The sequence below is a fragment of the Pelophylax lessonae genome, assembly GCF_965119305.1.
Source record: "Pelophylax lessonae genome assembly, chromosome: 2".
Classification (NCBI taxonomy): Eukaryota; Metazoa; Chordata; class Amphibia; order Anura; family Ranidae; genus Pelophylax; species Pelophylax lessonae.
In genome coordinates, this window is record NC_138769.1 from 127,619,719 (window position 1) to 127,636,037 (window position 16,319).

General features: G+C 40.6%; 1 protein-coding gene across 1 annotated transcript in view; it reads right to left on the reverse strand.

The window, feature by feature from the left end:
* ERAL1 (Era like 12S mitochondrial rRNA chaperone 1) overlaps positions 1-16,319 on the reverse strand; it is a 71,117-nt gene that overhangs the window by 11,818 nt on the left and 42,980 nt on the right. The window contains exons 7-9 of the mRNA XM_082244836.1: positions 12,906-13,018; positions 5,711-6,049; positions 1,966-2,115 (exon numbers count right to left, since the gene is read on the reverse strand). Coding sequence (XP_082100962.1) covers positions 1,966-2,115; positions 5,711-6,049; positions 12,906-13,018 — 602 coding nt within the window. The remainder of the gene's footprint in view (positions 1-1,965; positions 2,116-5,710; positions 6,050-12,905; positions 13,019-16,319) is intronic.

Sequence of the window (16,319 nt, forward strand, 5' to 3'; positions counted from 1 at the left end):
AAAGACCCCCGACACCTCCACTGCACTTCAATGTATTCAAAATGCTGAAATCATGCCGCCTCCGGGTTACTACATCGGAGACCAAATCAAAGCCGAACAACTAGCCGGTGAATGTGCTGGCTGGTTGCTCAGGTCTCCCGGTGGGTCTCCCGAGCCGCATTGGCTGTCATCACCTAAAAGCCAACCGCCGACTCTAAAAAACGGTACTGGGATGATGCCTCTTGCTGCCGGCATCATCCCGGTACAACCACTTCTCTGAGCCAACGTAGGGCTAGGTCGCTTCGAGGGAAGTGGTTAATAAAGCCCATTTTTATAAACTGGATTACGCTATGGATCCCCACTATTTTTTTCACATATAATACGGAGAATATCACAAATAGAGGATGAGGAACAGAGAATACCCTTCATTACAATAGAAGCTGCAGCCAAGGAAATTCATGCTGTTACCTTGCAGCAGGAAGGTGAGCGGCTTGAACACACAGAGGTGTCACTTACACTGAAGATTCTCACCAACCTGCATTGTAGTCACTGGATTGAGCACATTCAAGACTCACATTTGAATAATATATGTATAGTCACTGTTTTGTTGCATATTAATCACATTTTTAATCACACGGTGAAGCATTTTACTTATTTTACCATCATTCATTTACACATTTTTATTTTCTATTTGTATATGTATTTTTGATCATCTACTTATTATTAATGAATATTCACGATTTTTTGTTCCTAATCACATGACGAAAGATTTTTTAAACCAACTCATCAATTATTCATCTATTTATTATTTTTTTACATTATTTTTATTTGCATGTGAATTTTTGATTATTTATTCTTTATTAATTTCTACTGGTTTTGTTTATCACATCATATCACCAAGGCTATTATTGTGTTTATCATTGAAGATTATCTATGCTACATCATTTATCACCATAGCCACATAGCGCAGCACTTTTTCACAATATTATTTTAAAATAATTTGGGTATACTTTATCGGTGCTGCTCGCTTTATTAAGGCTACCACTCTTTTCCCTATTTTGATAGCACGAGAGCCACACACTCTTTATCTAACACTTAATGATATGGGGGCAATTACATCAGCCAGAAGAGAGTCGTTATTAGAGACCTTGGGGTTAAAAGAACCCTCTCTCGCGTTCATCCCCGACAGGGCGGTACTCAGGTCGATGCTCGAGATCATGCCTAAGTGGCCTTCAGAGTCCATATCACACAAGAGGTTGTACTTCCTGTCCTGTTTGGAGAGTACCTAAGTATTAAGCCCATCGGACGTAGGCCAAGCTTTAAAGTGTTACATCAAGGCGACTTCTGGCATCAGAAAGTCAGAGCACCGGTTTGTCATTCCAGGTGGAACACAACGATTTCATGGTGTCCAACAAGATTATTGCCGCTTGGTTGGTGAAGCTCATCTCCTTGGCCTACAAGTTGAAAGGGTTGGCTGTGCCGGGAATCACAGCACTCTCTACTAGAAGGATCTCGACCTTGTGAGTGACAGCAGGCTGAGTGTTCCCAGAGACGACCTGCAAGGCAGCCACGTTCATGGCTCATTACTGTGTAAAAGCACCCTTAATGACATGAGTTTGGCAGAGGCATTATGGCTTTTTTTTTTTTTTATACAGAATTAAGGAGTGTGTAGCATTATCCCTCCCCTGTGTGGCTAGTTAGTTCCCAGCTGTGCTGACATGGAGCCGTCAGGAAAGGAAAATTACAGTATTTGCCATTCAATTTTCGGTTTTTATTCAGCTTACTTATCCTAGGTTAGTATCTTTTGAAAGTAAAGCCAGAGATGGCATTTTCAGAAGGAAACCAATGACAGCTTACATATTTCTGTCACTACTGGTTTTCTTTAAACAGCAATTGTACCCACACATTTCAGAACAACCCCACAATTTCACAAGGTATTTCTGCTCTATATAATAGAAAAGCCAGATCTAGATTGGTGCATGTTACCTGATTGATACTGTATGGTATCTCTAGGGGTAAGTATTCAAGAAGCTTCTCTCTAATAATATTATCACAGATTTCCTGGGGTGACTGGGTGGTAACAACATCACTATGAAATAACCATTCTCCAGGCTTGGCAAGATTCATCAGGTACCTCTGAAACAAGAGAAGAAGCAGACATATCATACTGTGTCTTATGTGGATTTAGATAAACTGACCCAAACTAGTCAGAGCATATAATATTATCTATATTATATTCTGTCAAATACCAATAAACAAGGAAACAATCACTTTTAATTCCAAGGCCCAATACATGAGCAATACTAGTGGGCTCCCTCCCACTGCCATTCATCAAAAACAGTAATTGTTTAGTCAGCATTGTATGTTCACTAAGGTATACATATGTGGAAAGATATGATGCAGAAGTGTATGTGACCAACACACTGAAGGGAAATGGCTTGGGGGGTCCGGGTGAGTTGGTGGAGTGATTCCAACACACTGTAGTGCAGCACCTCTCAAGAGACTGAAAAATCTCTATGGTAATAGACAGCAGAGGGCGCATCTGGGTGTAGCAGTATAAAAACATTTATAAACACAATTGGCAACTTACAAGACAATGTATTGATATCAGGCAATTACATGTAAAAACATAATTTAGGGCCAGCTTCCAGGGATGGACCTTCAGAAATCAGGATGAGCTTCCTTGGGAGGGATTGCAGCACCTGTGCCTGTAATGCAAAGCAGACACCACCAGAGGCAACAGACTACATGAAGCAATAAGTCAGGGGTCTCCAAACTTATAAAATCAAGGGCCAATTTACAGTCCTTCAGACATTAGGGGGGCTGGACTGTGGCTGATGTCAGTGGGAATAAAACAATGCTCTGTCTTTGGTATCATTGGGAGTAATTGTGCCCCATCATTGGGAGTAATTGTGCCCCCTTATTAGTAGGAATAGTGACACATTGATGGTGTCATTGGGAGGAAATGGGCCCAGTGGTTGGTGTCATTGGGAGGAATTGGCCCCCACTGTATGTGCCACTAGGAGAAATTGGGCCCCATTGTTGGTGTCATTGGGAGGAACTGGACCCCATCATTGGTATCAGTGGATGAAATAGTGCCCCAAGGGGTGGCAAGCAAAGGGCCACATCTGGCCCCGGAGCCGCAGCTTGAAGACCATTACAATAGGTGAATGAAAATCAATGTAAATGGCAACTCATAGAAGTAAACAGTTAAGAGCCTTATAACATGTGGGTCTTCTGATTCACGTGGGTTCAATTATCCATCCAGATGTAGGGGAGCCAAGCAGGGTTAAGTTGTCACTGGGAGACCACAGGATGGTCGTGAAGTGGAAGACCAACGTTATAAGGCTACTAACCCTTTACTTCTGCGAGTTGCTATTTACAATTTACACCTTTTTTTTCACCAATTGCTACACTTTGTCTGCTGCCCCCAGTGGTGTCTTCTTTGCAGTACAGTCACAGGTGCTGCAATCCCTCCCAAGGAAACTCATCCTGCTCTGTGAAGATCCATCCCTGGAAGCTAACCCTGAATGACATTTCTACATGTATATGCCTGATATTGTCCTGTGAATAAAATTAGCTTTGATACTGCTACACTCAGATGCACCCTCTGCTGCGCTTATCCACTAAAGTACACTTCATGCATTAGGTATTCTGCATTTTGCTGGTAGAGTAATATGTGGTATTGCCAGCACAAGGGACATTTCGCCAACCATAATATGAAGTTGAACAAAAGTAGTGGTTCGCCCATGCGTGATGGCCTACCCACCCAAAACATTGGTGGTTCTGAAAAACTATTTTGTAGCTGTTCAGAAAGAACCATGGTAGGGATCGACCGATATCGGTTTATCGTTGCTGATACCGATATTTTGGCCATTGCATATCGGTATCGGCCGATATTTTGTACAGTTAAAGTTTTGAAAATAAAGACAATTTTTGACACAAATCTGGTACTGAACATGTGGGGTAGGTCTTTGAGCTGTAATGTGCGGTCCTCCCTGCCTGCCAGGAATCCTGTGTGAACCTAGTTTAGTGTCATTAAAAATCCTAGAATCCACTTTATTAGTGTTTGATATAATGTCCAGTGTGTGTTTTTGTAATAGAATAGTGGGAAATACCTTCATTACATCGCTGCTCCGGGCTCTCCTCGCTAATCTCCCACTCTCCTCTCATAGCTGTCAGAGGAGGATCTCAGCCCCTCCCCTCTGCAGTGTACACAGAGGCGTCGGGTAGTCGATTAGAATAGTGTGAAATACCTTCGTTACATCTCCCACTCTGCTGTCCTTTTCTCTTCCCCCACTGACAACTGGGGGTCACGGAAGGGCCAAGCGGCGAGGTAATTAAGGTATTTCACACATTTAGATTACAAAAACACACTGGAAAAACACTAATAAAGTGGATGCTAGGATTTTACATACACTAATATTACATACAGTAATATCGGCAATATCAGTAACCTCCGGGACGATACCAATATATCGGGGAAAGTGCATATCGGCCCTCGATATAGTGGCCTTGCCGATAATCGGTCGATCCCTAAACTATGGGTTATGTGATCAAGACCCCACCAGTTGTGAAATGATTACAAAGTTGCAGAGTGTATGGGATGAGTGAAAAGATTTCACTCTTTGCGAAGAGGCATGCTGGTTTGAGGTCTGACAGCAATGGGCATGTCTTTTATCCTACCGGGTGGGCACCTCACCAAAAAGTACAGGGGCAAGATGTGGTGGATCTTATGTTGCCTTTCAATTTTTTTCCCTTCATGTTTTCCTATATTTCCAATAACACACTTCCTATCCTAATATGACAACACTTGATGTACTGTATGGGAGGAGCAGTTTTGTCACACTAGGCTGAGTTGGACTACAAAACACCTTCCCTCTCCACATAGCAATTACAGGGGGGGGGTCTGTAGTTCACATAAGACAGCTGGGAAGGCTAATTTACAAGGATAAAAGATTTCTGTGGGGAATAACAGGTTTTCTGTACTTGCAGAAAATGTACATAGACTGAAAAAGAAAACAAGTGTAGCTACCATATCCTAGAACTGGTAAGTTGTGACTTCATTTTTTTTTCATTTACAAGTTCACATCAAAATACCACTCAACAATCTGCTTTCACAATATAAACAGAAAAGGGTATACAAGATTATAGTGTCAACTATAGATAAAAGAGATCACTCGATATAGAAAATTGTGTTAATTATCAAGTGCTCTAGCTTAGTCACTATAAAATGGTAGAACTACAGACGCATGGCAGCAAGTCTGATGTGAGCCAACTTTTGTATTAATATATGGGTTAAGGGTCAAAGGTAGGTCCCTTTCACATGGGCGGGCCTGTCAGCTTTTTAGGACGACATGATTGGACCATCCATTGCTTTTTATGGGAGTGGCCGATGTCAACGGACATGTGTCCATTAACACCCGTCGGCATCCGATCCTATCCGCTAAAAAACAGACGGATAGGGGATCCGTTCTCCAACTGTCTGGCAGATTGGATGACATCTGACCACCCATAGAGGAAAGTGGGATGTGTCCGTATCTGCTCTGCATTAGCAGATAGGAGACCTGGACCTGTCCTCCGGATCTGCTGGTGGAGTCTGCCCATCTGAAAGAGCCCTAAGGGTAAGGAAGGAACTATGGTAAGAGGAGGAAAGTTATATGTGATCCATTTAAAGTTTGTTTTTGATTTAGATATACTTTAATCCATGTGACTAAAAAATGTAGTTTACCTTAAGCGTCTCTACTTCATGTCCATCTATGGCTGAAAGCATGAAAACCTCCTGAAAATGGGCCCACCCAACCTTCTCCAAGTCTTTGCGTGTCAATTCCCTCTTAGTAAGACCTGCAGGAATGTCCAAGGATGGATCTGGTATTAAAGATCCCTGTGACCGTTCTGTGCTGTTCTGGCAGGCTTCATCTTTCTTTACAAATCCGGCATCTTCTGGTTTTGTTTTTTTATGTGAACTTTTTATTTTAGATTGTACATGAGCTTTCTTTCCTTTCACTACTCCTTCAGTCAGTGCTTCTGTGATCTCCAACAAACAGCCTTTATCCTTTAACTGGTCAACCTGAAGCAAGAGAAACAAGAGGTTAGATTTTCTGTACTTTACACATAAGAATGTGCGGCACTTACAATGCTACCAGGGGAAGCATGTCTGGGAAGATGTCAACAGCCACTGAAACTATAAACTAAACCCAAGAACAAAAAATGCAAAATATTGCAGCGTACCAGTTCTTTTATCAAGTGGCTGCATTCGTTTTCCACTTTTCAGTCTAACATTTTCAGCAAGTACAGAAAAATACTTGTTGATCTTGCCAGAAATGCAGTGTCCTTATCACTTTCTGTGAGCTGGAAAAACAGCAAAACAATCAGCTTTCTTATGTAAAACTACAAATCCCGTCAACCCCCATGTAATAGAGATGAAGAACAGTGGACATATCTGAAGTCCAGCAACAGGAAGTATATTAGGAAGACTACTAGTAATGGGACTGATATTAACTTGCGAAGACTGTTTACAGTTATTGCCAATGCTAGAGGTTAGGAGGTCTCAGGGGTGGTGGCTTCCCTTGATGCTGAAAAAGCTTTTGATTTGGTGGAGTGGGACCTTTTGTGGTTGGTAATGCGCAAGATTGGTTTTGAACCCACTTTTTATCTCATGGCTGCAATTGTTGTTTTTGGCTCTGACAGCCAGGGTTCGCACAAGTGGGATTCTTTCCGCATCAATCCCATTCCACAGGGGTACTAGACAGGGTTGTCCCCTCTCCTTGGCCCTCCTCGCCCTGGCCATTGAACCATTGGCAATACTGCTTTGGGCCTCCTCGTTGGTTCATGGGATATCGGTACAGCCCTTGGTGGAAAAGGTATCCCTTTATGCCGATGACACTCATTATCTAAGAGATGCCTGGCAGTCTCTGGCGATGGCTTTGGAGGTTATAGACCTCTTTGGTTCATTCTCCCGTATTAAAACTAATTGGTGTAAGTCGGGTCTTTTTCCTTTGATGGGCGGGGTGCCTCCTCTGGATTTGCTTGCTCCCCCTCCAATGGGTTACTTAAAAGACTTGACACTTATTTGGATGATAATCTCTAACCGGTCTTTCAACAATTCCTTTATAAATGCTCTATGTGGAAAACAATGCCATAGAATCCAGTAGGTAGGACCCTTCTCCCCAAATTTTTATATGTAGTTAGGCATACCTGGACCGTATACCTAATGCTTTCTTTGCTAAATTGGACCAGGCCATCACCTTTTGTTTGGACAGGTTCTGTCCGTGGGATCGCTAGGTCCATCTTACAGCTTCCCCTGTTTGAAGGTTGGCATTGCTTTGCTTTAAGAAATATTACTGGGCGGCGGTCCTGGTGTTCCTGAGGTGGTGGTTTGCCCAAGATCAATCCAACCCTGCAGTGAATTTGGAGGTGGCGCTTATCAGGTCCTTCAGAGCTTAGCAATCTGGTGTAACGGATGCCTCGGTCCAAACCACATAACTATGCCCACATCGAAAACCACAGTACTGATTTGGAGGCAGGTTACTGTATCTATTGCTGACCCTCAAAACTTTCTCCCCTCATACGCCCTTATAAGGAAACCCATCGTTACCTCATTTGCACACCGTTCCAGATCCACAGATTTAGGACCGATGTGGTATCCGGACTATGCGATATAATGTCTGAAGGACGTTTTCCCTCTTTTACAAAACTGAGGCACCAATTTCAGCTTCCTTCCTGGATGTATTTCAGATATCTACAGCTCAAACATGCTTTAAGAGCACAGTTTCCTGATCCCATAACTCTTGAATTTCATTCAGTTGAAAAACGTATTTCAGCTCGTAATATTGATAGAACACTATTACCTATTTACCTTAGACTTGTTTGCACAAATTACTTTACTGTCCAGTGATAATTTCGGGCCTGGTAATGGGATATAACGAATTTGACAGAAGACAACTGGAGCAGAAGCCTTCAGCAATACCTTCCTCTTATGATCCCAGCTAGGGACCGCTTTGTCTAGTTGAAATTCCTTCACAGAGTATACTACACGCCAAAGACACTGTTGGTCATTTATCGTACAACAAATGATCTTTGCCCTAAGTGCGGTGGTGAGATAGGCAATTTTGTGCATATGGTTTGGTCCTGTCCATTGGTCCAAGACTTCTGGAAGTCAGTGGTTGCTGACATCAGTGTGATCAGTGGGCTTAATTTTTTGGACCCTCTAATTCTTCTACTAAGGGTAATTGATAACTTACCTACGACTACTCATGTCAAATGTTTTTATGTTGCATACTATGCCAGGAAGGCTATTCTGTCTAAACAGAAGTCACATGACCCTTCCACAATCTCTGCGTGGAGGTATATGATTAATGCCACCTTACACCCATTTAAGCGGACATATATGGGGCGTAATTGTCCCAAGAAATTCAATAACATTTGGTCCGTGTGGGTGGAGTCAAGACATTTTAGTATTATCTTTACCTTACAAAAAATGTTAAAATCCTCCATGACCCTCCCTATCTACCCTCCCCTCCCCCCCCCCCCCCATACATTCTAATGGAAGTAAGATGATGTGGCAATCGCTTTTCTAACATTCCTGAATTATACACCTAGGTTGCGTTCCCTGGTTTGGATAAGATGGCTTACATGTTTGTTTTTTTTTACTGCCTTTATTTCATGGATTGCCTATCTAATGCTCCAACCTTCCTTGTACTGTGAAAGTTTGTGCATTGCATTCTGTATTTCTATTGTGATTTACATGTACACTGCTATGCCAATAAACATTCCTTCTGTTAAAAAAAAATAAAAAAAATGACTTGAATAATTAATAAGTACTGGAAACATCAGGTTCTTTTTCATAGTGTTGGCCAAAGCAGTACCTACACAGAAAGTTAGAAGTAAATTCTTGAAAACTAATAGCAAGCATCTACTTCAATGTAAGGAGGATTGTGATGGGAGTTGCCACTGGATGTAACGTAAACATATATGAAATAGTTAACAGGACATAAAGCACAGCACTGGAGATAAAGGTTATCTCTTGCTACAGGCCAAAAATGTTATGATGCAATAGTTTTCTTCCAAAGTGTGTACCTAAACAAAAAGGCTGAAGTAAAACACATTTACTTTGGGCCCTTTCACACTATAGCGCATAAAAACTATATATACCATTTATAAAAACAGTTTTTTCTTTAAGGTGTTGCACTAAATTTCAGTGCAGCGCATTTAATGCGTTTTCAGAATACTGTATATTACATCACCGACTCCCAGCATGCAAATGTTTATCTTGGACTTTGGATTTATTTGGAAGATGCGGTTTTTTTGTGCACTTTTTACTCAGCGCACAAAAGATGCTGCATGCAGGACTTTTCAAAACGCAGTGCACACGCAGCACAAAGATGTGAATAGGTACATAGGATTTAAGGCAATACTTTTGATGCGCTTCTGTCATGCTGGAAAGGTGCCTTCTACAATGGGAAATACAAATATTTGATGCGCTGCAGATTTTGTAATTTTGCCCACTTACAAAGAAATGAAGAGTCTATCATTTTTATCATAGGTATATTTTATTTTATAGAGAGTTGGTTACCAGGTTTGCATACATCTCAGGAGGGATTTTGGCTAACTCTTCTTTACAGATCTTCTCAAATTCCTTAAGGTTTTTTGGCTGTCGTTTGGCAACACAAAGTTTCAGCTCCCTCAATGAACTTTTTATAGGAGTAAGGCCCGGAGGCTGGCTAGGCCATTCCATGGCCTTACGGTGCTTCTTCTTGAGCCACTCCTTTGTTGCCTTGGCGGTTTGTTCTGGGGCATTGTCATGCAGTAAGACCCATCCATAACCCATCTTCAGTGTTCTGGCAGAGGGAAGAAGGCTCTCATCCAAGATTTTACAATACATGGCCCTGTCCATTGGCCCTTCAATGCCGCAAAGTTGACCTGTACCTTTAGCATAATGTTTCCACCTCCATGCTCGACTGTAGGGATGGTGTTCTTAGGGTCATAGTTAGCATTTTTCTTCCTCCAAACATGGCAAGTCCCCTTCCTCAAGAAGGCACATGTACAGTCATGCCAATGAACATCTAAATGATTCATAGAAGGATTGGGAGAAAGTGTTGTGGTCAGATGAGACCAAAACTGAGCTCTTTGGCATTAACTTAACTCACTGTGTTTAGAGTAATGAAAATGCTGACTATGACCCTATGACTATCCCTACAGTTAAGCACAGAGGTGGAAACATTATGCTTTGGGGCTGTTTCTCTGCTAAAGGTATAGGAAGACTTTGCCGCATTGAGAGGCAATGGACGGGGCCATGTATTGTAAAATCTTGGATGAGAACTTTTCTTCCCTCAGCCAGAACACTAAAGATGGGTCGTGGATGGGTCTTCCAGCATGACCCAAAACATACCGCCAAGGCAACAAAAGGAGTAGCTCAGGAAGAAGCACATTGGCATAGCCAGTCTCCAGACCTTAATCATTTAGAAAATTTATGGAGGGAGCTGAAACTTAGAGTTGCCAAGCGACAGCCAAAAAAACCTTAAGGAATTAGAGAAGATCTGTAAAGAAGAATTAGCCAAAATCCCTCCTGAGATGTGTGCAAACCTGGTAACCAACTCTCTATAATTTAAAATACACTTATGATAAAAATTATAGACTCTTAATTTCTTTGCAAGTGGTCAAACTTACAAAATCTGCAGCGGATCAAATATATATTTTTCCCACTGTAGAAGGCACCTTTCCAGCATGACAGAAGCGCATCAGAAGTATTCCCTTAAATCCTATGCATCTATCGCCTAAGAAACCTGGCCACCAAGAAGAAAATTCTTACATCTGTGCTTGCCAACAAGGGTTTCTCCACCAAGTACTAAGTCATGTTTTGCTTGGGGATCAAATACTTAATATACTCACTGAACTGCATCTCAATTTAAACATTTGTATCATGTGTTTTTTCTGGATTTTTGGTTGATATTATGTCTCTATAATTTAAAATACACCTATGATAAAAATTATAGACCCTTCCTTTCTTTGTAAGAGGGGGAAACTTACAAAAACTGCAGGGGATAAAATAACAATTTCCCCCACTGTAGCGCCGCAAAAGCAAATAGGCGTGAAAGGGTCCTTTATGTATTGCTGATTTTTTAATTCACTTAGAGTTTCTGATATATTCTATAGGGATTGTTTTCCCATGAACCCAGGTCAAATATCAGCAGATCAGAACTGTATTAGGCCTCGTTCACATAGGCGTACAATAGCATACAACCATGCGGGTGCTGTGTTTGCCCGCACAAGGAAGCGCAGGTGTTCTGTGCATCCTTATGCAGGCAGTATCATTTCTGTCAAAAACGACATAGCAGCTGCATGGACAGAGTCGCTGCCCCCAATTAGACAGCTCTGAACACAGCGATTTGGTGTTTGAGCATGTGCATGGCTGTCAAATTGGTATATGGCTGTGAATGGTATAGTTTGCCCATGTGAATAAGGTCTTAAATAAGGTCCTAAATAAAGTCTAACTTTAGTGCTGTGATCCCAGCACTTTCTAAAACATGTCTGGATATCTTTAGATGTTGCTTTTGCTACACCCATACACAATGGAAGAATGTTACAACAGAGATATCTGAATATACAAATAAACGCAACTGCTCGTCTCAGATAACCAAACTGGAAAAAACATGGATGATTTTAACTCTGTAAGAAAAAAAAAGGGCTGGTGTGACAAGCACAACACACAGGGAGCTTGTATGCTGAAGTATTGATGTGCATATTGGGAAACAAAGAGTAAAGCTTTAGATGTACTTTATTATCTATAGTGTTCTCATCCTAGAAAGGGCTGGCCAAAGTCAACTATACATGGCCAGATAATCAGTTTGAGGAATCAATAGATTCCTCCATCCACATTAAACAGAGTAGATGGGGAAATTTGCGCCGCCGGCTATTGTTAATCGGCAGTTGCAGCACCTGCAGCTGCCTGAATATCATCTGGGTGGATGCAGTCCAGCTGAAGATTTTTCACCCAGCTCAGTCAATCTTTAACCACTTAAGGACCACCCCACATACATTTACTGCGGCAGGGCAGCCCTTAAGCGCAAAATCACGTACCTGTGCGTGATTTTGTAAAATGGCTTTAGGGGGGTGCGCATGCCTCCTAAAACAGGAAGAGAGATCTTGTGTTCCTACTAACAAGGAACACGGGTCTCTCTCTTCCTGCAGTCAGTCCATTCCCCCCTACAGTTAGAAAACACTCCCTAGGAGCACATTTAACCCCTTGATCGCCCCGGATGTAAAACCCCTTCCCTGCCAGTGTAATTTATACAGTAACAGTGCATATTTTTAGCACCGACCACTGTATTGGTGTCACTGGTCCCCAAAAAGTGTCACTTCATGTCAGAGGTGTCTGCTGCAATGCTAAAAATCGCTGATCGCCGCCATTACTAATAAAAACAATAAAAAAAAGTCCATAAATCTATCCCATAGTTTGTTAACACTTTAACTTCTGCACAAACTAATCAATATACACTTTTTGGGATGTAGCAGAATACAAATTGGCCAAAAATACAAAGTTGATGAAGAAATTCGATTTTTTAAATTTTATTTTTGGATGTGTTTTATAGCAGAAAGTAAAAAATATATATATATTTTTTTTCAAAAATGTCGGACTTTTTTTTTGTTTATAAACGCAAAAAAAAAAAAAAAAAACAGGTGTGATCAAATACCACCAAAAGAAAGCTCTACAGTATTTGTGGGAAACAAAGGACATCAATTTTATTTGGGTACAGCGTTGCAGTGCCATATCGCAAAAAATGGCCTGGTCATTGGGGGTAAAACATTCCAGGGCTGAAGTGGTTAAACTTACTTCTGTCACCCAGGTCCTGCTGTCAGGACCACCCAGGGCTAAACTGATCAAAATTTCAAGTTGTCTATGGCCAGCATAATGTGCTCAAATTTACCTTGTTTAGTACGAGGATGCTGGGGACATCTTGGTTCTGGGACAAACATTTGAAGACCTCCAAGTGTAAAGACTTTCTCATCCACTTCTCTGAAACATCTACCAACACTAGCACTGCAGAAAAGAGAAAACATTGCTATCAGCATAAACTTACATAGTTACACAGCTAGTTAGGTTGAATACAGACACCAGTTCATCCTATGCGTGTTCATGTCAAAACCAATTTCCCATATCCCTGTTTATTGCGTTCCTTAAGATGCCCATCTAAGTGTTTTTTTTTTGGTTTTTTTTTTAATTATTAACACTTCCTGCTGACACCACCAATTGTGGAAGGGAGTTCTACATCCTTACTGCTCTGACAGTAAACAGCCACTTTACACAGTTTAAATTTAAACTGTTTCTCCTCCAACTTCATCTCCCTATGCTAGAACTACTAATGAGATATTTGTTAATTACATCAGCTGTCACTGTTTAACAGGAGCTACTTCCTCGATTGTCATGTTCATCCTCTGGCCTTACTATGAAGTGTATTACTGACTTTGACATAGCACATACAGTTTAAGCACATACAGTTTATGCAGTCACTGAAGCCAAATTTCTATCCTACATTTTTCTTCAAAGAACCATCAAAAATGGTGAAACAGAACAGCAGCCACAGAACTAGCGCTTTCTGAAAAGATGGTGGCAACACCCAGTATTTAGGATGGATTCCTTTTTACAGTAACTAGACTACGGCTACGCCAATTTAAAGAACAGAAAAAAGCATCTAGTTATACGATACTGGAGAGAACAGAGATGGTTTTTAAGAAGCAGTCTGAGTCACTAAGTGTAAGAAGACAGCAAATAAATTAACAGTTTCTAATAATGTGAGATGCCAACAGGGAAGCTGACAGCCAGAGACAATCAAACTACCCTAGGCAGCAAATTTAATAAACTATATCAAAGCAGATTTTTTTTTTCTTTAGCATATAAAAAAAAAAGGAAACTCAAAAATGTTTGATTTGGTAATGCTGACCGGTGTTATTAGGTAAAATTCACTACTATGTGATGTAATGATTTAAACCCACGCTTAAACAAATATAATATCAAATATTATAATGTAAATAAATAGGTGTGGTGCAGTTGCTGTTCACCAAGTAAAAACTTAGACAAAATAATAAAACAGAAAAACACAGCACTTGCAGAAAATATAAAATGCCTAAAATGACTAAAAAAATAAGATCCACAAAATTGGGAATGCAAATTTCCTGCGCACAAAGTGCAAGGTGTAACCAAACAAATAAATGGAAGTGCTGGAATCAAAAGAATATAGTGCCTGAAATAACCAAATTCATAATAAAGTCCACAAAAATGATATATAAAAGTTCAAAGTTCATGTGCACAAAGTGCAAAATATAAATAAAAGTGCTGGTAGTGCAAAACAAAATTGTGCAAATGCACTTTATTCATTGCCACAAAAAAAATATACTCACGTGAAATAATAATAAAATATTGTAGAATGCAGATAAAAAAAAAATCAAAAATGGTTCCGGGAACGCCGCAGCCGTGTGCGTTCCATGGAGAACCAGGAAATGACCAGGAAGTGAGGTCCGAAGGTGCCGCACCGGAAGTGCGTCGACGCGTTTCGCCCTCCCACTTGGGCGTTATCAAAGGTCTTTGCGGCGTCTGTGGTGTTCCCGAAACCATTTTTGATATTTTTTATCTGCATCCTACAATATTATTTCATGGGAGTATATCTCTTTGTGGCAATTCATAAAGTTTAAAAATGGCTTCACTATTCTGGATTCCTTAATGTTTTCGGAGCTGCCTAGGGCCACTGCATTGAAAGAATACTGTCCAGCACATTGCACCTTCCACCAAGAAGAGTATTTGATATGGTATGGTTTCCAACCTACTAGGGGAACAGTTTGGAGGATTCCTCTGAATACAAGCGTTTTTGACCCCTGACAAGGGTCCATCCTCTCTGGTGAGTAGGTTTTCTGAAGGGGACCAAGTCACCCGGCACCAGTGATTATTCTAGGAGCACCCCAGCACTTACACAGGAGCACCTTATTATTGCATTTGCACAATTTTTTTGCACTACCAGCACGTTTATTTATATTTTGCACTTTGTGCACATGAACTTAGAATTTTTATATATTATTTTTGTGGACTTTAATATGAATTTGGTTATTTCAGGCAATATATACTTTTGATTCCAGCACTTCCATTTTTTTTGTTTGGTTACACCTTGCACTTTGTGCACAGGAAATTTGCATTCCCAATTTTGTGGATCTTAATTATTTAATCATTTTAGGCATTTTATAAAATTCACTACTAATTGTGTGATCCTTTTAAGGGTTTACAATCCAGAGAGCTGTGCACAATAGTGCACCTAGTACATGTGTTTGAATTGGCTGCTTCATCCCTATTTCATATCTCTCATGGAACTCCCCTATACATCCATGTCTCCATGCTTTATTCTGTTGAGAAATCACTTTGAAAAACAAACCCTAGCATTGTGGCCATTTTGAGAAAGGGCAAATGATTCATTCATTCATGTAGCATTTACTTCCTGGAATCTATCTGCCCTTAGCTCAAGCATGCATGCAGGAGAGTGTGCTTAGCTGTGAAAACCCCTTCTCCTCCCCTCCTGAAGACTTCTGAGATGTATGACATTATTTGCCTAGGCAAGAAACCAGAAAGTAACTAAAGAAATGGTAAAGAAAAAAAGTTTAACAAGTAAATATGACATACTTTATCTATTTACTAATGCTAGCAGCACGAGGATTCTAAATAATCAATAAAATGTACAATTTTTTGAGAATTCAGATTTTTTTCCATCATTTGCACCTTTAAAGTCCCATTCTTGCCCCCTTCATTGTAGTTACCATTAATTTTAGGGATGTGGTGCTTTTTACTTCATCTCTAGCAATATTTTTTCAAAATTTACGATTAGGGATTACATTTCCCATTACCCCTATATTGCTGGAGAAAAATGTGTATTCATTTTGTTAATTAAGCCTATCTTGTTCTTGTTACTTAATTGTAAATTTGACATATTGCTTTATTCTATAAGGTATTCTTACTTATTTATTGCTGGTTTAGCACAGCGTTTTGGGTGTTAGCCAGCATAGTGGACTCTGAACTTGTGTTTACAAAGTCCCTTATTTTTTGGTGCCTTCAATATTATGGCACGTGTATATATTTAATAAAATTTGCTTGACAGCAATTGTATGTTTACCTTTCAGATGTAGTATATCTACTCATCAAGGAACAAGAAACCCCTTTCGGTTGTTTCTCAGGTTATTATTCCTGACCCCTGCCGTCGGGTGGATGCGGCTAGGGGTGGTGGACCCCTCAGGTGAGCATATTGGGGGAATTTGGAACCGAGTCCCTTTTCCAGCCTCTGATCTTGTTGCCCATATGGGCACCC